At 37.5% G+C, this 22,404-nt stretch overlaps 1 protein-coding gene across 1 annotated transcript in view; it reads right to left on the minus strand.

The window, feature by feature from the left end:
- AFAP1 (actin filament associated protein 1) overlaps window positions 1-22,404 on the minus strand; it is a 275,636-nt gene that overhangs the window by 206,021 nt on the left and 47,211 nt on the right. The window contains exons 2-4 of the mRNA XM_065735812.1: window positions 19,062-19,190; window positions 14,837-14,934; window positions 2,737-2,845 (exon numbers count right to left, since the gene is read on the minus strand). Of these exons, the coding sequence (XP_065591884.1) occupies window positions 2,737-2,845; window positions 14,837-14,934; window positions 19,062-19,188 (334 nt within the window). The 5' untranslated portion in view covers window positions 19,189-19,190. The remainder of the gene's footprint in view (window positions 1-2,736; window positions 2,846-14,836; window positions 14,935-19,061; window positions 19,191-22,404) is intronic.

Consider the following 22,404-nt stretch of genomic DNA (forward strand, 5'->3'; position numbering starts at 1 on the left):
AAATATTACTACAGCACATTATGAAATAAACACTGCATTACAGCACCTGCAGAGATATGATTAATGTTGGATAGATGATGATGTTCCCTGACTACAGATTCTGTTTTAGTTGAAATCATTATGCAAAAAAACCCACCTTGTTATGTGTTTAGTTGGTGTAGTTTAATCCTGCCCCATGTTTCAGGATGTAGTGGCAAGATTCCTTTTTAATTACACTATCTCCTCAAGCTTTCAATAAAGTCGCCAGCTCTCTAGCAGTCCCCTCTACTACAAAACTATTTTTCTATCACTACAGAGCCCTCAATTTCACCATGCATATTTAATTGATTATGAGGGTATATATGAAGCCCCTCAGATAATAACTGAGACATGAAGAAACATTTGTTATCCAGTGGCACATATTTTCACGGAGAATTGCTTGGAATGTTTCCAGTAACTAAAATTTCATCCAAATACACAGAGGAGGGGACCCATGGCAATCAGAAATAAGACAAGGGACAGAACTGCTGGTGAGTTTATTGCGCACCTCTCCCAGCCAATGTGTAAGTGACAACAGGATACATCCAGAGCTCTTAACTTCCAAATCAAGCTTATCTGTGGTGGCATAAAAGCATACACAATTATTTATCTTCAATTCAAAGAAAGGTTTAAAAACTATATAGATGAAGTTATAATTAAGGTCTGAAAATGTATTGTGCACATGCACGTGTCAACGGGCTCTTAGCGTTTTGGGATGGAGGTGGCGGGGAGAAAGGAAAGAAATATTAAGACCGTTTAGGAAAAAAGGTGAAAAACATCTGTCCAAAATAAACTGGTTTTGGGTTTTGTCAAATCCCAGTGTCTAATTTGAAGTCTAAGTGACTTTAATGATTTCTAGGTATAGTATATAATATGAATGCTTCCTTGTTACTAATGATATTACAAAAACAGTCTGTAGGAATACTTGCTTAAGATAACTGCATCTAACCCAACAGCTATTTAACAGCTTATTCTTTCATTTCTTATACCTCCAAAACTTGCTGTTATGGTTTCTATTTCAGCAGTCTGATTAGCCATAGTTTCCATCTTCGGTTAATACAGTGATTTGGTGGCTTATTTTAATAGCCATATACACTACGTTTTGTGAAAATTTTGATTGAATGGAAATAAATTACTAATAGTATATTGAATTTAAAAGCAACTTAATTATGGAAGAAGAATGGATGATTTTTAATATAAATTAAAAGTAAAGGACATGAGAAAATTTAGAAAATCACAGAGTGACACTAATAAATTAGTGTAAAAAAGCTTCAGATGTCTGGGTATATACATTAACATTTATGGAAGTATTAATGAAATTTGCAGGCTGATATCCTAAATATTTTTATGGATTTAGGTGGTTAAGTAGAAAAAGATATCAGTTTCATACTGTGCCATATTTTTTCCTAGGTGATCCTTTAGCTGTGCCATTAATATCTGTGCTATTAATATTTTCCTGCCTGAGTATGACTTGTTTAATGACAAAACATAAGTCAGCAGCTCACCAGATTGCAGGACCACCCTGCAGAATTTCAAGCAAGGTAAGAAGAGGAGGGATCCTGCTTGCCCTGCTAAGTTTCTTTCATTTACTTTGCATTATATGAAATTCCTTCTTATCTTGAAATTTCCCAGCTAAATTAAGAACTGTCAGCTACCTTGGTTTGGTTTTTATGTTTAGAACTAATGCAAAATGATGAGCAAATTTCTCTGCCACAAAGCGTACAAATGTCTAATTTATGTTTTAAGGTGACTCCCATGCAAGTATTTTAAGGACAGAAATATTATTTTATGCTTTTGCTTTGGTTCAAATAATAAAAACAGCTAAAAATGAGGGCATATATCCCTTTAATCTTTGGAACACAAACACACACAAATAGGCCACACACAAATATTAAATTACCCCACCTAATAAAAAAGAGTAGCAAAAGGGAAAACCTTTGCAATTTTTTATTATAAAACACCATGAGTATATTCTCATCACTGTGCCCTCATCCTGTCTCCACTTAAATGCAATGACTCTTTGCATTAAGTACTGCAATTTGACAGAGTATTTGTGAGCTGCCAAAGGAAGTTCTAATGGTCAGCTGGGGGACTGTCCTATGCTTTCTGCACAAAATGAGTAGTTACTATAACACTGATGTGCACTGAACTGAACATGGCTTATGGGCGCCAGTATAAATGATGTGTCCCTGCATCATCAAATCAACAGAAATTCTGCATATGTTCAATAATCGCTCACTTTAGAGAATATAATCTTTTATTTTTATCTGTATACTTTAGCAAGTAAATCAGTGCAAGAAGAGAATAACAATAGATCTGCCAATCAAGACCAATTTCTGAGACCTCTACGTTTATACTATCAATAGTTTAGAGCAGTGGACAATGCTTTGAACCCCCTGGTTCAAATGTCCCCACCACATTCATGCTTTAGATATGCCCAGAGGACCAGTCTGGACCTTCTGCCTTCAACAGCAGTTGAAACATTAAGGTGTAACTAACCTGCAGCTCCTGATTTAGTTTCCTCTAAAAGGAGCCTGGTTCGTGCAGATAAAAATATTTCTCCATACCAAAACAATGGATGGCTGTTGAGGACAGTTAAACTACACTTATGACATAAGACCACGCACTAATAGAAATACAACTGCTGAATCCTTAAAAAGTTGAAAGACACTAGAATTAGCAATTGCTATGAAACTAATCTGGATATATACTACTCACTGGAAGTGATATATTCAGGAGCCTTCCCAGGACTAAGTGGCACTGCCTCTTCATAATAGCCTTCAGGAAGTGAAGATGTTGGTAATGGTGGTGGCCCATTATCTGGTGGCTAAATGAAGGAAAAAAAAAGATAAAAGAGAACGTAATTAAATAATAAGGTGTTAAAATAAACGTGGTCAGAACATCTGCTTATGATTAGCTTTTAAGGCTGATTTTATATATTTGTACACATACATACACAGAGTCACAAGCATAGCCATTTGGTTTATATACATAACTGTCTACCTACTTCTTAACTATCTTCAAAGGCAAGGCTCTGAAGGAGAGTTAGATGTTGTCTGTTGAATAAGATGTATTCTGTAGAGTAGCAGGTTTTAGAAGAAAAACAAATCTAAATCTCAAGCTGAATTATATAATGTTATAATTTAACAATAATAAGTAGGTTTTGAGATTTGAAGCAGGGAAGTGAATTGATTATTCTTCAAACTTTTACTTCTGCCCATAATAAGGAAGCAGTACTTTCTCTCATGTACTCGAACTGAGTCCTTTGGGACACAATACGATCCAAAATACTGAAAAGATACAGTTTTCTAAGAGCTAGAAACTTAGAAGATCTGTGTAGGAAAGACCTATGTGCACAGGCCATTTTACTGTGTTGAGGATTATTTATTAGATTTACTACTATTCTGCATCTAAAATAATTTAAATTATAGTAGCAAAAAAAAAAAAAAACGTTGATTGTACAGTTTAGAAAATATGGGCTGGTAGATATCTAGGAGTTAACTTATATCCTATCTTTTAATGATGTTTTTCAATGGCAAGTTAATTCTTAACATATATATTAATTCTTTACTTGGAGAAAGCTAAGCAACAAATAACAAATAATTTGGAACATCAAGAAACTACCATATAATATAATAAATACTTCAAATACCAGGTCAAATTCTGAAATGCTTATTTCCTAAAAATAAACCTGTTTTAAATTTAAAGCTGACCAACTGCTGGTATGCTGATACAGTAGCAAAGTAAATTTAGTATTCTGTGACTTCTTCCTTATGACTTGACTGTTCTTTATTTTTTTATAAGCAAAGAACATAACAACTGCATTTTATATACATCATGCAGACAGAGCACCCACAACTTATGTCTTTTGCCAAAGCCAGTGGTTTATTGCATTATTACAAAAATGTAACTTATAAGCAATCCTATTTCTGCAGTAATAGTTCTTCAAGAAATTGTCACACAATGAAATAAATGTATTTGTCTTCACGAGACTCAAAACTCAGAGAACAGAGATAATAAAGTAAGAAACTAGTCAGGTGGGCTTTGATCAAGACCAGATACAGACACTTCTGGAACACCATTCAAATCTTAGATGGGCAGAACAGTCAAGGAAGGGCACGAAGCCTTTTTGCAGATAATAAAGGTGAATACATAGTGACTAGATTCCTCTTTTGCTATAGGTGTAAGTCATCTGGGAGGAACTTGAGCATTAGTAACATGACATTGTCTGCCTTTAAATTATTTCTTTGGCACTTTCATCTCTCTGTATTTCAGAGCCAGACATGACACTGACTACATGCCCATGCCAGACACCTAATTCTCAACTAGATGAATACCAACCTAAGAATGCTCTGTAGTTAAATTTATAAACAATAGGTTATTTCACCTCACAGGTAAATGCTTATGAATTCCCAATGGCGCAGAAAGAAAAGGAAAAAATCTACACTTCAGTTCATTGAGTGCTAGCTTGCCATCACGCCGCAGAAATTTCCTTCTGACCAATGAAATGATTTGTGACTGACACAAAAATTCTTGGCCAGATTGACTTTTACACTAATATTATTTCTATATCAAATGATATAGCCAACTTGGTATGTCACACTCAATTACAGATAAGAGAAGGAAATTACTGTTATCTACAGTGTGAACCAAATGGATTTTCATCAGAGACCAGTTTTGCATGAGAAATTATCTGTCAAAGAAGCAAAATAATGAAGAAAAAAGGGATTTTTAGTGCAATTTCCTTGTGATTCTGTTGAAAACAGCAAACTGCAACTCTGCATATCATCACAATTAGAGTCTTTCAAGGTTATCTGCTGCTGTGCAACAGCCATAAGACATTAAAACATTATGTGTGTTAGCTAACATTGGAAAATCAACAGCACATCACGAATTCTGCACAATACACCTGCACAAATCAGCTCTGCATGGCTTGAATTGTTAGACACAATATGGAGAACTGCCTCAGAAGGAATTTTCAATATTCTTATTTTTATTTTCTCTTTACAGAGCCATTGTCAAGGTTTTTTCCTGGGGCAGTAAAGATTCGTACCGCCTCATATCAGACAAATATATTAATATCTTGGAGTAGCCTCAAACTGCTTTCCCTATCAGATGTATAGATATTATATGAAATTCCTATCATTATTAAACCTAATTCACCCAGGAAATAGCCATCAGGAGTATCATTCCAATTTTATCTTGACGTTGCAATGAAGTTTCAATACTATCCAGAAACAAAGAAGAGGTTCCAATAAAGATTAGGAAAGAAAGAAAAAGAGAGAGAAAAAAAAGCTTATTTTTAGACAAAATGTTATTCAGAACGAAAAAAAAAAAAGGAAATGAAACACAAATGGTGCTTGTCTGAATTCGACCCTGCTGGAGCACTGTTACTTCATGCAGCTGGGGCGGGCTGTACTGTGCAGCCAATGTCAACACAGATGGAATCTATTGCTGAATTACCCAGCCCTTGGTTCTGAAATGCATTCTGCAGTTCCTGCCGTAACAAAGTTGAAAATAATTATAAAAAAAATATATATTTTTGAAAAAAAGAAAAGAGATTATTAGGAGAAACAGAAACATCCAACACTAAATACTTTTGATTAAAGCAAGGCTGAAAGAAAATACAACTGATTAAATACAAAATAAAAATGTCTTACTCAAAATTGTATCGTAAACAGATACATCTTTTTGGGAGCTATGGAATTCATACATCTTTGAGCACCAAGAAAAGTAAAATGTGAGCTTTCTGATATTACTTAATAATATTTATATTTGTTTTACTATCGCTAGTTGCATTGCTTAATTTTTTTTCAACTTGGCAATTTTTTTTCATAACTATAGCAAAGTTATGAGTTAGGAACTGGAATAATTCTTGATTGAATAACTTCTCATTAGCTGAACCGAAAATAAAAAGTCCATGAGAATACTAAACTATTTATGTATTATATAAAAGGATTATGTCTCAAAAAACCATAGAATGTGTAGTTTGAGTGGTATCAGGAGGAAAGACCTGGCAACTCGCACAAAAGACACTAGTACACATTTTTACTCTTACATTTTTTGCAACAGGCCACAGGGAAGACAGTTAGAGAATGCTGCCTTTCAGAGCAAATAACTTGGTCAATCACAGGAATTAGACCAGAGTTAGAAAAACACTACCATTATTTTTATCTCTGTGGAGGAAGAAGGACAAAGATGAATCAGATACTGTTGAAACAACTGATAAAGGTGTTTGACAGGTGCTGGGTCTGAGAAAAAAAAAAAGAGCAATGTTTTTCTTGAAACCAACAAGAGGGAGAGGTGATGATTACACTACAGAAGTGAGATTTCTGAAGACACTAAAAACTGGGATGTTTGTTGGATGTCAAACAACAATACATAGGAGGTACTGCCAAGAGAAATAAACAGGTATCTCCAATGAACATTTATCTGCACGTAAAAGCTCATTTTACCAGACACTATGAAGTAGACTTAGTGTGTAGATATTAGTTTTGTGGCTTAATATGATCTACCTCTCCGCCTACTCTTCTGTGTTCCACAGACCACAAATAAACGCTTTATCCCAGGAGACCAAATTCTTCATTTCCCCCTTCTGTCCAGAGATTACCAAGACAGGTAGTAATTTTTTAGGGATAGTCTCTCTGATACCTGCTGAGCATACAACAGAATATAGCATGCATAGTGGTATGAAAGGCAGAAGAAAAGAAACGTCATCCTCCAGAGCTTGATGTTATAAAATCACTTTACACCCCAATGAAGAAATTCACGATAACAGGAAATAGAAAGAAACACTTCCATTTACGCATTGATTTTGGACATGGAGGTTTCCTGTGTAAAGCAGCAACTTTAACAGAAGCAAACACTGTTGACAGACCCAGTTCCACAACTGTGCTCACACATGTCATTAGATGAGCCACCAGCTCAAGCCCAGCTGAGTAGTGGGGCAGCTGCTGTGTAACCCAAAAGTGCCACAAAACAGCAACATGAGACTGGAGGAGTGCATAATAACACCATTCAGAAGCCAGCAGGCAAATGTGGAATGTCAAGAGGCCCTGACACATATATGTCCCTTTTGCATCAGAGCAAGCTTCCAATTGATCCCCATACAACCATATACCCAGCCTGGGAGGAAGAAGAGTGATTCCACTGTCTAGATGTAAAAAATAAATAAATAAATAATAGATGTCCAGAAGGCAAGGTGAATTGAGAAATTGAGTGCCAGTACAATTGGAAAATTGACCGTACATTTCAACTAGGCTTCATCACACTACAGTAATGGCTGAAAATTGGGCACCACTGCTCATCGGGCACTTGGAGTTGTTGTGAAAGCCATTACATAAAGTCACCATCACTAAGACACTAAAAAGAAATTGCTGTTTATTGCCAGCAATTAAGGACATGAATGGCCCAGAGATTTATTTGTGACAAAAATGCTGACTGTGAGGGACATTAAGAGCATATTGAGCTGTGCAGAAGTGAAATGTTAGCCTGAGCATAGACAAGTAAAAGCCAAGAAGAATTCTTCATTTGACCTCAGCTCTGTATTTCAAGGCTATTAATTTATTGAGTTGTTGGCTAAACCCTACGAAACCAGAAGGCAAATCATCTGAAGAAAAAGTCTAACAATTCCTCTTTTCAGTCTCTGAGCACATCTGACAAAGGACAATAACCAGCCAGACAGATAACAAACAAATGTGGCTCACAGGAGTGGTAAGAGGCTCTTATAATTATTTCCAAGACTAAATAAGGCTGAATTACTACTGCAAAACTGTCAGACTGTGACATTTGGTAGTCTGGAGTTCACAGATGCAGAAAAAAGATGAATTTGCTCAGAAAAGCATACAGAAGCAAAATTGCCTGCTAGCAGAAGTGGCTACCAGTAAGAGGATGGATATAAACATCCTGAAAAAAATTAAAAAAGACAAACAGCAAGAAGGTACACACTTGGCACAGTGCTCCAGGGCGTGGATGTGCACCTGAAGCTGGCCAGGAACATGTCTGATGATGCAGGAGTGTCTAATAAAATCTACCAAGAAAAAATTATAACATGATGGAGAAAGGATCTGAACAGACTTGCTTACATTTAAGGAATGAATCAGGGTATACTGTGGCTCCACAGCTTGATTTGAAGACTGTCTGGAAAACACTTATAAAATAATCAAGCCAGGAGCAGAGGCACTTAATTTGCATGTGATTGATTTGCATGTATTTAATATTTAAGATATTAAAACTGAGAGAACTGGAGCACATAACGCACCACAGAAGAAGTTAAACTCTATGGAAGACAAAAGTGAAAATAAACTGCAGACTCCATGGAAGCAACAAAAGATGTAAGGAATAAATTCAAAAGCAAAAAAAGAATGAGCCAGAAACACAAACACAGTATTCCTGTTCCATTCAGATTTTATAATAAAAGACTATTACACATATGTCTGGAAGTGTCACATAGACAAAATAATTCCGCTGACTCATATCAGACAAAGGGTCTGGGTGTAACAAGAAATGGTCTTTAATTGATGGTAGGAAACACTTTTGTGCATATTACATGAGAAAGATGAAACCGAATTTAAGTAGTATGGGGCCATCAGTCAGAGGTGGTTATTCTGGCTCAAAGAGCCTGTGCTTATAAGCTCATCCAAGTACCTGGCATGGCTGTGCAGACAGGACAAAGCAGCAGAGTGAGAAAAGCAATACCACGTCCATTGGAATGATACTCTCTAAGGGCATTAAACAAAACAAGAGAAGACCTTGCTACTTACTGGCCTAATTCCTTTGCCATGTATTTATGTACAGCACATTAAAAAGCATGTTTAGGAAAGCAAATAGTTGCATGAGAGGAGGTTCAGGCTGGATATTAGGAAAAATGTCTTCTCTGAACAAGGCATTGGAACAGGCCGCCTAGGGAAGAAATTTGTAGATGTGGCACTGAGAGACATGGGTTAGTTAGGCATGGGGTGATGGTTGATGGTTGGACTAGATGATCTTAGCGGTCTTTTCCAACCTTACTGATTCTATGATTCTACCAGCATAGAGAAGGTGCTTTTATGGAGAAGTACAGTATAGAAAGAAGAAATCAAAAACCTGAGAACAAAGACATGAGAAGGTTAGAAAACAGTGGGTAGTGGGACAATACCCTATCAAATCTGTGGCATTAGTAATTTAGTAGCTTTCTTTTATAAAGTTCAAAGACCACTAGCAACTAGTAAAGACAGAAAAGAGAGCACACAGCTTCACAGTGATCACAGGAAGAACATTGTAAAGCAGTTTAATCCTACTTTAAGCTGAAACTGAACTCATCCAGTTTGATTGTGAGTTCCAGGTACAGATAGTTGGGATCAGTCATTCTGTCAACTTGGATATCAAGAAAGCTTTGAAATACTGTAAAGGTGTATTATGAATGAAATGAGGAGATTTTCAACTAAAACTTTTATGTGATACCATTTGCAAATGTGAAATAAATAATCAACAATAACACACCAACCTCATGGAAGAAAACTGGGAATGGCAGCTGTGGTATCCTGGAAGACATGGTCAGTACAAAGAAAAAGGGTACAAACATGCATCTTTCCTTGTACCTAATGCAGTCACATACATAAACACAGAAACTATTCCACATCCAAACCACGCCCAGAGGACTGCTCTTCTGGTCACTTCTGGTCAAACAAGAACATGAAACTAGAGAAATACTGATATGGGAACTAGTTCAAGACAATGAATCTATACTTCAGAAATGAAACTTATAGAGCCTTTATTACATGCAGTGTAGAGAAATGAAATCTGGGAAGATTATGACTGTGATTTAAGACAGACTTACCAAAGTGAGGGAAAAAACTGACATAAATACAAAGACAAAAGCTGACAACACAGTGGAACAGCCTTTCAAAAATAAATAGTGAATTATAAAAATAAACATAAAAGCTAAGGAATAGCTTTTGGTTGAGTTTCAGGAAGAGTTCATATTTTATAATTATCTGGAATAGCAGCCACTGGAATCAGTAATCAAATAGGACTTTCTAGTTCTTTTGTTACTGAAGAATTTATACAGATTTGTTCAGATGGAAGGTATTACCCTGCTCTGAATTACACCATTTATTTTTTTGGTAAATTTCTTTTTGTTGCTTCTAAAAATCTTCCACAAGGAAAATACATCCAAGGCCAACACAGTCTTAAGATTATCTTTTAAGAAGAACAGAGAATAACAACTGATATTCAGCTGTTTATCAGCAAGACGAAATAAAGATTCATGAGCTCCCATCTGACACAGAAAGCCCTTGCTTTTGTTTGCCAGAAACCTAAATGCACATTTGAAAAGATCTTTAAGATTAGCACTTTTTCTGTTTGTTAGTTCAAATAATGAATAATGTGACTGATAATATATCACCTTAAAAATCCTTTTGATTTCAGATGATTTTTTTTTCTGCTTCAAGGACGCTATCTCCTTTCAGCATTTTTAATAAATATCTGAGAGTAATATCTGACAGGCAGCCAGATAAAGGGAGGTTGTCAAGTCACATCCCCACAATGGGAAACTCATTTATATGAAACACTCCTACAGTGTGACTGTGAGTGTTGCAAGAAAGGGTTGGAGGAAGATGACCTATCCTTTTGATTTATATCTACAGGGTTCTGGCATCTTGCTGGACACTTGTTGCAGTTAAATAACTATTAAATTGTCGATATTCCAGGAAAAACAAAATATATATCCAATTATACTGTGAAAATCATGCAAAAGAGCTATGCATGCTGTTCATATTTGATTTTCTTGGATGGCACAGTGTGCTGAAATCACTGATTGTCAAATGTAATAGGGCAACCAAATGCTTAGAGGCTAGGATTGCTCTGTCACTGTCACGCTGTGAATAATTTATGCCAGTATTCCTCTGGTGTATCAGAGCAGCAGGAAGTACCAGATATCATTCTGTTGCCTCAGTACTTCAAGGTAACTTAGCAGTAGTGCAGTGATGAGATCCCAGTGTTAAATGCACAGCAGCACTGTGAAGGGTCTCACAGAACTCTGCTATTGCTCCAAACCTCATGTCTAACACTGCCTCTTGCCTATCCTTTCTGTGCAGAGATGCAGTGTGCAATGAGGTGCTGATTTGGAGGGAGAAAACAGGCTAAAATACACAAGTAAGCAGACTCAAGAATGACCAATAATAATAAATAACCAACTCAACTGTGTTTCACACAATGATCTCTGCCGCTGTCTCAGGCAAAGCTTCATTACCTGCTAGCTCTGTATTTGAGCTAGCTAGCACATATTTTCATTTCTAAGTTGAGTTCTGCAGTAGGACTCTGAGATACCCCTCGTGCTCACATCCTTTATCTGCAGCTTTTACTTTGCTGTCTATCTGAAGGAACTATCTGCAAGGACTAAAGCAAGGGAAGACCAGTGCTATCTAAACCTGACATAAGAGCCTGAACAGACAGAGGCAAGGGAGTGTATACAGCAAAAAAAGAATTTCTACAAGATCATGTGATTCTTGCTTTCTTACAGTATATCTAAGATTCAACTTTGCCTCTGTTTTTAAAGACCTAGTCCAAAGCCCAGTGAGTTCAGGAATAAACTCTGGGCCTCAATGCATTTTAATAACTGGAGTCATCATTTTAAATATTAACTCCATGTCTCTAAATAAAATGAATTTTATGATCATTGTTCACAGACTGATGAACAATAAAAATGATATAAGATTCAGCCTGAGCAAACATGCAAGTCTATTTACAGATCTGCAGAGGAAATCTTGCACAGCACCTGCCCACACATAATTCTGGCTCCTGGCACTACTTTAAGGAGGATTGAATTCCTTCCCACCCACATGTCTTTACATAAGTAAAAGCTTAAACATCAATTCAGACTAAACATTTTTCAATGCACTCCCTTGAGTGCCTTAAAAAGAAACACTGGTATAAATGAAATTTTAATTTCCATCATGTTCAATAATTGTTGAGCTAAAAACTTAGATTTTAAAACAGTACATAGTTTATTTATCTTATTGATTCCCACTTCCAATAAATTCCTGTGTTCCAGCAGCACCATTGTTTCTACTGAATACTGAGACCACCACTAGATTATTTAGGAAGTGGACAAGTTGGCCTCTGTGCTGAATGGCTGATTAAACCAAGTGCCATACAACATGATTTCCAACTTGTAATGTGAAGAAGAGTATCTTGGAGCATAACTTCCTATCCTCTGGTGGGCCCAATGGATTTCCTCCTATGGACTGTGAAAGTTTGGTCTATAAAAAGTCATGGTAACACATTATTGTCACTAAATCATGTAATTACGTAAAGTTTCTATAGAGACTGGCAACATCATGAACATATTTTTAGGAGCCCACTGATTAAGGGTTAATTGAAAATCACCATACAGGAGCATTAATGAAAGTGAAAATCAGATCTCAGACACTATCAGTGATGTCAAGTCTAATGTAAAAAGAAACATGATACACAAGTATATGGTCATATCTATTAATAATGAAGGTCTAACAAAGAAGCATCTAGCAGGGAAAGGTTTCCACATAAAAAGTGATCAATTCCATTGGCTCAACATGACTTCAGGATAAATTTTTAAACATTCAGATTGGGATCTGAGCTTGCCTCGTTGTCCAAAGATTGAAAACCAAAAGGTTTGGCCTTCCACTCTGGCTCCACCTGGTCTTTTGCAGGACTACAGTAGTCTGTCATCCTTTTTTTACAAATTACAACGTGTTTGTGTCTTAAAATAAAGCAAATCGTTACCTGTATTTGGATAAGGAAAGACAGCAAGAAGCCTGGAACATTTTCCTGCTGATCTCAAAGTAGCACTAAGAAGTGAGGTGGAGGCATGAACCATGGCAGCCTGACTGCATTACTGGAACTGCAGGAATAAAAATCAGCTTCCACTACTGTGAAAAAACAGCTTTGTGACTTCATTGAGATGAAAATGCCCACGCTGTTTCTGGCAGGTCAGGGAGGAGGGTCACATCCAAACACCACTTTGGCAGACTCAACAGAATAAAAACATGCTCCAGAGCAGGCTTCCATATTAATCCTCTCTGTATCTCAGAATACTATTTCTGTTTCTCTGAAACCTAAACTGAATATAACTCCTGCAGAAAAGTGCTGACCTACTGGACCTAATTCATGCTTCACACCATTTCACCCACTGCAGCTTTACCAACTTTAAGGGAATTCACACATTAATATGAGAAAGGAAAGGTAGGTTTAGTGTCTTTAAAAAAAAAACAACCTGAATTTCAGAAACAATTTATTAAACTGAACCTATACACATACAGAAGAACAAAGAGCTCAATTGGCTTGAGCTTATGAAATCTACATGTCAAAGTTTTGTGCATTTTGCATAATTTTTCTCCCTCTTATCAACCATTTCCCTTGTAATTTATGCTATATGCATACTGAATTAAAGAAAAAAATAATCACTTTCAGGCACTGTTAACCATGAAATGGATTCCCCAGGTTTCGTTGCACGTTAATAAGATCACTTTTGCATCCACTCAAATTCATGCATAATTATTTTTCAGCATCCATTTTAAATGACATTTGTATATACATCAGCTCTCTTTTCGTATGTTTCTAGCATAAATATTACCTTCCTATAATGGTTTGAGAGCATTTCTTTGCACTAGGTGGAATTAAATTAAAAAAATTAAATTAAAAAAAATGTTGTTCCAGGTCACAAACCAGGAGCTGGCAGCATTTAGGAAGAAACTATAATATTTTACGTGAAATCCTTTTTTGTTTCTAATTTGTTCTGCAGTATGTAGTGTGTAGCATTGCTCACTATCAAAAAAGTTAAAAGGTTTTAAGAGCTGACCAAGACTTTGATCTGATAAGTCTGTTCTTATGTTCATAATATGGTACTGTTTTATACACTAGGTAAGCTGCTTCTTAGCACTGGGCAGAGATGTAATAACAGAGTAACACATTAAAATGAAGGTGTTCTAGTTTTTCATGGGTTCTGCCTTCACCATGCACTCTTCATGTCAGTGAATGAAGTTTTTCTCAGTAGAGTATTTGATTATCCTTACCAATGCACAATATTTTCGACAAATTAATAAAAGATGGATAATTTATCAATAGCAGGGCTAAGATTACGTTCCCCTTTCAATAGGACAGATCATTATTTGCATATGCTTCTCTACAAAATGTTGGAAATGTTCCTTCAAATCTACTCGAAAGTAGTAGCTGAGCAGTAACAGAGAAGAACGAAAACTTGTTGATAGTTCATTTCTTTACAAGACAGCTGCTCCCAACTGCAGGAACTGAAGTTCTGCACAGTATCTTTGCTATAAACATCACCAAGAACTTACACTGCTGCTTATTCTGCCAGGAATTTCCTGCCTGAAGACTGAACACAGAAGGGCACTAAGAGTTCTGTGAAAAAAATGAAGCATTCTTCCCGTACTTTACACTTTCATTTTTCAAGTACCAAGAAGAAATCTTCTCTTAAGACTTAGAACTGGGAAAACAAGTCCTTAAATCCTAAAAATCTGTCTGTGACCCATGAGATCAGCTAGGGCAACAATCTCCACAAGTCAGGGTGACCCGTGAAGTTAAGATTAAGTTGCTCAGGCTTTTGCCACTCTAATCTTGAAAACTAAAAAAAAGACTGGGATTCCACACTTAATTTACCCCAGTGGATTTTTTTGCCTTCTCTTCTGCAAGTTGAACACGACTCCCTTAACCAGAGTGGTGCTGTAAGGAATATCCATTTCCCTGGACCTGCAGGCTCCTTCCTCTTGTAACCATTACTGTTAGTCCTTATCACAAAAACATTCTCTCATATATATAATGATATATCTAAATTAACACTCACCAGCCACTGCTGAGGTATTTCTGGCAGAGGCATTTGAGGAGGTGCTGGTAAGCTGTTGGCAACTTCTGGTTTCTGCACATGTTCTTTTACTTCAAAACCTGTGGAAGAAAAGTACATATCGCTTAACGCCTCGCTGGATGCAAATAGGAAATTTTTTCTATATGTACATTATCATCCACTGGAATCTGGTATGCAGTCCTGCTCACAATCAGCCTCCCAAGCCTGGTTACTGAGGAAAAACTTGAAGAATGCTGGGAATTCAGGAATTTAATCAAGCACAGCAAATGCATGCTTACTATACGTGATAATGACATATATGATATTTGGATCAACAAATACCAGACAGAGAAAAAATGCACTGGAAATCTTGCTGAACTGCCTACCCATCTGGAACTGAAAGACCTAAAAATCAAATATTGTGAGGCATGAATCATGGATAAAACCAACAATATGAGGAAGATACCATGCTTAACACTCCGAAGAGTCTGAACAGCAGCTTACAGCAGATAAAACAGTCTACTTCCTCCGTCAGGAAAGAGAGTGGCCACTACTTCTGCTGCTTTGGACATAATAATTTAAATTGCATTCAAACTCACTTCACAGGAACACTGTACTGTTTATTTTTCTGAATATTAAGGGGAGATTAGAGTGCATCTCAATGCTTTTGCAAAAAAAAAAAAAAAAAAATCAGCCAACGGGACAAACCCTACTTACTCCAAGACTGAATTTAGTTCCTAGTGTTTAGTTAAGTTTTTACAATGTATATTTACATAGCCAAATGGATGTCTTTTGGTCAAGTTCATGTAATTCTAAAAAATGTAATCAATGATGACACATTTCTTGTCATAATAACCCAGACCCACTGGCTGTGAAGTCATAGACTGAAAAATAACACTGATAAAACAAACTGTCTCTAAGGGCCACAGATTCTTCTTTCTTCCTACAAATCAAGATGTGGATTAGTCTTGGGAAACATTCTTTTTTTTTTTTTTTTTTTTTTTTTTTACTTTTACTTGTTCCTTCTTACGTAGGATGAATTTGTATTCTCATGCCTTCCATAACAACCAAAAATCAAATACGAAGGGTATATATATATATATTTCTTCATTAAAATATATACATATATTCCAAGTGGATTTTACTCACTCTGTAAACCTAGTTTTTCCCCCAAAACTATGTGGGTTTTAGCAAGAACCTGCTGTAATATTTGCATTCTCTTAACAAATTGCATCAAAGTCAGTATTACAAATTTATGACATCGAGTCCTTATAAGAGAAACAGGCGATACTGATGATCATATTAAATAATTCACTAACTGCTCTTACTCTGAAATAAACTGTTTATGTCTTTGTTTTTTGGAAGAAAGTCTGAGTTTCACAAGGAAATACCAAGTGTTTTGTTCGGACCTACAGTATATTGGGAACACCAAGATTCAGAAGAAAAACAAGGTTTATAGCTTTGCCAGTTCCTCAGGGTGACCACTGGTTTGGACGTGCAGAAGGTTCAGGCCTGGCAGCCACAACCTGAAGAGTACATCTGACTGGACCAGCTCCCTCTGTTTGATGGGTACTAAGTGAAGGGAGTGGTGTGCATTTAGGAGGTGTAGGAACACAAGGCAAAAGATTTCTGAAGATTTCTTCAGGAGCTTACTGAAAAGAAAGCAACAGTTTAAATTGTTTTTCTAAAACCCAATCATTATAATTTCCACACCTTTATGAAGAAAAACATAATTGCTGACTTCCAGATGTTAGAAAGAATCTATTCAGTTCCCAGCTGCACTGACCCTTCATTACCATTCCCTGTTGTTCTTAAATGGCTTCCTTCAGCAATTGAAATACACTGTTGGATTCACACAGTTGATTTTTTCAAATGCCTATAACAAGCCTGAACTCAGCACCGACCTTGGGCTGTGAAACCGTGCCAGCAATCTGCAAGCTCTCATGGAGCTGTGTGGGTGGAGCAAAGCAATGTTTCGAAAAACAGACTCGGAATGACAACTCAGCTTAGTTACAGGGTTCTGTGGGCTTAAAGAGCATTTTATTGCTTTTAACTTTAATGAAGGGATGAATAGTTTCAAAGGGATGGGAGTACTGAATGTTAGCTGATAAAAAAAGCAGCAGGGTCATCTCTGTCCATGTGCACAACTCCTTCTGCAGTCTCATACAATTTAATGCAGCACAAGATGGCTCCCAAGGAGGCTCCCCGCTCCTTCCCCGCCTGGATCCTGTCCTGCACCAACCTCTCCTCTGTGCCAGCATAGGCATGTGCGTGGCCTCAGTTTGAACCAGAGCTGGTCAGGAACAAACCGGTAAAAAAAGCAAACAATGCCTGTGCTAGCAGAAAGGAAGCGGCAACACACGATGAGCAGGAATGAGTAGCCTGGGGAGAGTAACAGGATGCTTTTTTTAGAGGCTGTGCTGGCTTAAGCTCTATTTAAACTACAACTCCTTAAACTAGAGTTTATAGACACATAAAGTATAATTCTACAACCTCTTGCTTAATGAGCTATAGGACTTCCTTGAATTCATTCTTGCTTGAACTACAGCATACCTTTTGCAAAATATTACATCCTGAAAAAATGCTAGCAATGCCATGCAGACCTTACTAAATTCTTCCATTAATTCATATCTCCAGTGCTCAAAAAAATGTGCTTTGTTTCCACTTTGAAATAAACATTCAGCCATTAAACACTGGCTTTTTTGTTGTGTCTAAGACCTCATTTTCAGTCATCTCTTTCCTACACCAAGATTAATTATGATTCATCATTTAGGATAATTTGAAGGCATATTTCTGGATCCTTTAATCACTTTATGCCTTTCCTTTGAAATGCCTAAAATGTATATCCTTGAATGCAATTGCTACAAGTGGATGCAATTTTCCATTAACAACTGCACTGAACCAAGCCCTGCCACTAAATATATGGCTCTTGTATGGATCTTGTTAATGGATGAATCTTGTAGTAGGATGTAATGGATCTTGTTACAGATCCTGAAACAGACTCTAAACCATAAGAGGTAGGCGCTAAAAGATAGAAACTATGGCTACTGAGTCTTTTTATCCTCTCCCACATCAATAATCATAAATTAAATATACCTGGTAAGGTGCTCTGATGCAGGAAATCCATACAACTTTATTGAGAAATTAAAATATTTTAAACAAGTTGTTACCAGTTCTTACCTACAGACCTGTTTTGGGAACTGCAGGGTTTTTTAATCAGCTTCTGGAGCATGAAGCTCCCTTTCACACCATGTGATCCTGGTACCTGCCTCCTTCTCTCATCAGTAAAATAAAAGCAATGATGTCTGTAAGAATGTCAAAACTGAAAGGACAATCACCATTTCACAGCTGTTCTCTTTGGACTTGAGTACTGTGGCAAATACAATTTCTTTACTGAAGAGGGGAAGACTGCATCAAACACCATAATCCATATTTTAGCACTGGAGAAGAAACGTGAGAAGTGCAGCTGCTCACAGCACAGCATTTTTCTTCAAAACACTCATTTTTCAAAAGCCTAAATTTTTGGTGATTACAGTGACAGAACTGCTGTCAAATGTCAGAGAAGTTATATTGCTCTGATGTCTCTTTATACAGACAGGTGTTGTTGTAAGGACATGTAAGAGCAATATTAGTAAAAATAGTGAGGAGCATTCTTTGTAAAAGAAAGCCCCATGGAAAGGTTGATTTATGTAGTAAATCCATAATCTTGATGGAGATCAAAGTGACTGTGCAATCACAATGGTTTTAGATAGGATGAGAAGGGGAAAGCGAATACTATTCTACTTGCAAAATACAAACCAAACATGCTGCCAGACATTTCCTAGCTCTTGCTTGGCACTCCTGTGTCAGCCATGCACCAATCAAGCCCTTTGATAGATTTGGGTCTCAAGAGAGATGTACACTGCACAAGACTTTTATAAGACAGTGTATCAAAATGCACAAAAAACTGTTGCCACAAATAATATGAAGTAACCACTATATCAACAGAGGTGAAAGCATTCTAGCACCGTTTTGTGGCTGGATTTACACACGTGCAACCAAGTTACTTCCAGAATTACTTTTGCTGTATTTTACTGTTGACAGCGAAGAAAAGCATTCAGGAAAGTTGCATTTTGGCTTTACCCTGCCTCTCTGTCTTTCCTCAATTTAGAGCTTGTCTTCAGCCCTTAAAGCTATTTCACTTATTCTGTGCACTCTGTGAGCGAGAAAACACACCCCTGACACTGACCTTTTGATGACTGTATCCTCAGGAGAATGTTAGTTATTACTGCCTTCTTCTCCCTGACAGTGGAAGTCAGATATTCATGGTCCAGAAGTTCAAGAAACAGTCGCAGTTCAACTATTAACTCTTCCATGGCTGAAAGACAATAAAAAAAATACGTTTCTAAAATGTCCCATTATAAAAAAAAAAAAAAAAAAAAAGAAAGTTAATGCTCACTTTTTACTTTCTACTGTTTTTTAGCAGTTCTTAAAAATGTACAGTCTTCCCTACTGGCAACAGACTGAGCACTATTGGCAAATGCAGCAGCTACCTCAAAATTGATGTAGAAAAGACACAGTTCTTCCACACAGCACATCATCAAGCCAGCCCTGCACAAAAGTGCAGGAGTGGCATCCATTTACTCTTTGAGCACTGATACTGCTTCTTCTCCTTTAACAAGCAATTTCTAATTCCACAACAAAGTTACAGCTTGAGTAACTTCTAGACAAATTCATATTCGCCAAAATCTTTAGGAAAAACCTCTACTACCTTCACCATATTTCTTCTCTGTTTGCAGTGGAAAACAAGTTTATTTTCACAGCAATCATATGATTAGTATGACAAATATTAAGCGGATTTATGAGAACTCTACACTTCCATGCTTCAATTCACACATAACTCAGAGAGAGTCTCTGGTCCCTACACTTACGTGGACTGTCTTGGATGGCTCACATTTCCATACTTTTTGTGTCTGATGACATTATCCTCATTAAAAGATGAGGGGAAATATTAATTTCATTTCAGAGCCACACCTGGGATGAATCTCAGTTGTTGCTTCTTTCTAAAGTACCTCTACTTCAGTTGTTCTCTACTTAGATATGTTCTATGGTATCATAGAATCATAGGGGTTGGAAGGGACCTCAAGAGATCATTGAGTCCAACCCCCCAGCCAAAGCAGGTTCCCTACACCAGGTCGCACAGGTAGGTGTCCAGGCAGGTCTTGAATATCTCCAGAGAAGGAGATTCCACAACCCCTCTGTGCAGCCTGTGCCAGTGCTCCGTCACCCTCACTGTACAGAAGTTCTTGCACACATTTGTGCAGAACCTCCTGTGCTGCAGTTTCTGGCCATTTCCCCTTGTCCTGTCTCCACACACTGATGAAAAGAGTCTGGCCTCACCACTCTGTTCCCCACACCTCAGATATTTATAAACCTTGATCAGGTCCCCTTCTCAGTCTTCTTTTCTCAAGGCTAAAGAGACCCAGTTCACTTAGTCTTTCTTCATAGGGGAGATCCTCCAGGCCCTTCACCATCTTTGTGGCCCTCCGCTGGACTCTTTTTAGGAGGTCCCTGTCTTTCTTATACTGGGGAGCCCAGAACTGCACACAGTACTCCAGATGAGGCCTCACCAGGGCAGAGTAGAGGGGGAGGATCACCTCCCTTGACCTGCTGGCCACGCTCTTTTTAATGCATCCCAGAATGCCATTGGCCCTCTTGGCCACGAGAGCACACTGCTGGCTCATGGTCAACCTGTCGTCCACCTGGACACCCAGGTCCCTCTCTACAGAGCTCCTCTCCAGCAGGTCATCCCCCAGCCTGTACTGGTGCATGCAATTATTCCTCCCTAGGTGCAAGACTCTACACTTGCTTTTATTAAATTTCATCTGGTTTCTGACTCCCCAACTCTCCAGCCTGTCCAAGTCTTGCTCCATAACCTTCAGGCATGTTAGCCAATCCTCCCAACTTCATGTCATCAGCAAACTTGCTGAGGGTGGCCACTATCCCCTCATCAAGGTCATTGATGAAGATGTTGAACAAGACTGGACCCAGCACAGACCCCTGGGGGACACCGCTAGTTACAGGCCTCCAACCGGACTCTATACCGCCAACGACAACCCTCTGTGCTCTGCCAGTCAGCCAGTTCTCAACCTGCTTCACTGTCCACTCGTCTACCCCAAACTTCCTTAGCTTTGTTATAAAGATGTCATGGGGGACAGTATCAAATGCCTTGCTGAAATCAAGGCAGACTACAAGTATCTTCAAGATCTAACCAGGTGAATGCTGACTTCTAGAAAATGCATTATTTGCTGCTTGCTCACTTTCCATCTCTTCCCTACTCTTAAAACCTTCTCTAATATTGTTGATTACCCGAGCAAACCTGGAACTCATTTCTTCCACTTGTGGTGCACATATGGATGCTTAAACTGTCCTTGGTCCAGTTGTGTTTATTTCATCTGATGCTTAAAAATGGGACTGTGCAGGGAAGCCTGAAGGTGTCAGCTATACCTCTGCGAGGAGATGCTGCCCCTTCTTGTCACCATGAATACAGATGGCACTTTTTGCAGACAGTTGTACCTGCAAATTTGCTTAGACCAGGCTGGCAAAACCAACATACTCATAGTAAACACAGCAAGATAAGGCAGTACTAAGGCCTGATAGTGTTTTAACAAACAACAACAACAAAGTCAATCACAGCATATCAAAGTCTGCTTCAGCATATAATTTCTGAAAGGCACCATGAATTTGCACATACATATCCATCAGTTTTCTCTTCACAAATATGTTCTGCTTAACTAAGTGCTATCACTATATAAACAAACAGTACACATTTTCATGAAGTATTTCTTTCAAAGATTTTTACAAAGCCTCTTATTTTAAACCATAAGAGAGCATCCAAAATGATAAATGCGTCTACATCACTTGAGAATGTAGGACATCAAAGTATACAGTGTCTACAGGCCTTCTCTTTTTTCTTTACCACCATACTTGAAGCTGACTAAGAATCTATCTGAAATCCAACAGTATTTCAGTTGTTCACATTATAGAAGAACAAAGAGGTTTCTGAAGCAAAAAGGAAGAGACTGAGAAGATTATTTAACAAGATTACTTAAGCCAGATTTAAATCAGAGTTGCAGATTGATAACCAATCACAAGATTTGAGGAAAGCAAAGAAAATGAACCTACAACTTGAAAACAAAAAGAAACAGAAAGAACACAGTCAATCAACTGTGTTGTAATTTAAATTATGTATTTTAGAAATAAGATGTGTATTCTACTATCAGATTACAAATACACAAACATCTCAATTATGGTGTTCTTTTACTTTTAGGTCTGCTTTGCTTATAAGGTTTACTAATAATGTTAGGCACGTTATTTTCAATCATCATGGAATATACTAATCTTTCAGAATTTAATTTATGATACTGCACGCATTTCCAAAGCAACCACAGAAAGTAGACACTCAATGTGAAATCTATCTGGAATACAATACTAAAAATGAACATTTTTCACCTACTTTTACAGCTGTATCAACTACTGTCAGTACATACCAGCATATATGCACCTAAAAAGGCGTCAAGCATGGAAAATAA

This window comes from Cyrtonyx montezumae, unplaced genomic scaffold (assembly GCF_038088225.1).
Source record: "Cyrtonyx montezumae isolate F1298 unplaced genomic scaffold, pur_monq_1.0 scaffold_2, whole genome shotgun sequence".
Taxonomy (NCBI): Eukaryota; Metazoa; Chordata; class Aves; order Galliformes; family Odontophoridae; genus Cyrtonyx; species Cyrtonyx montezumae.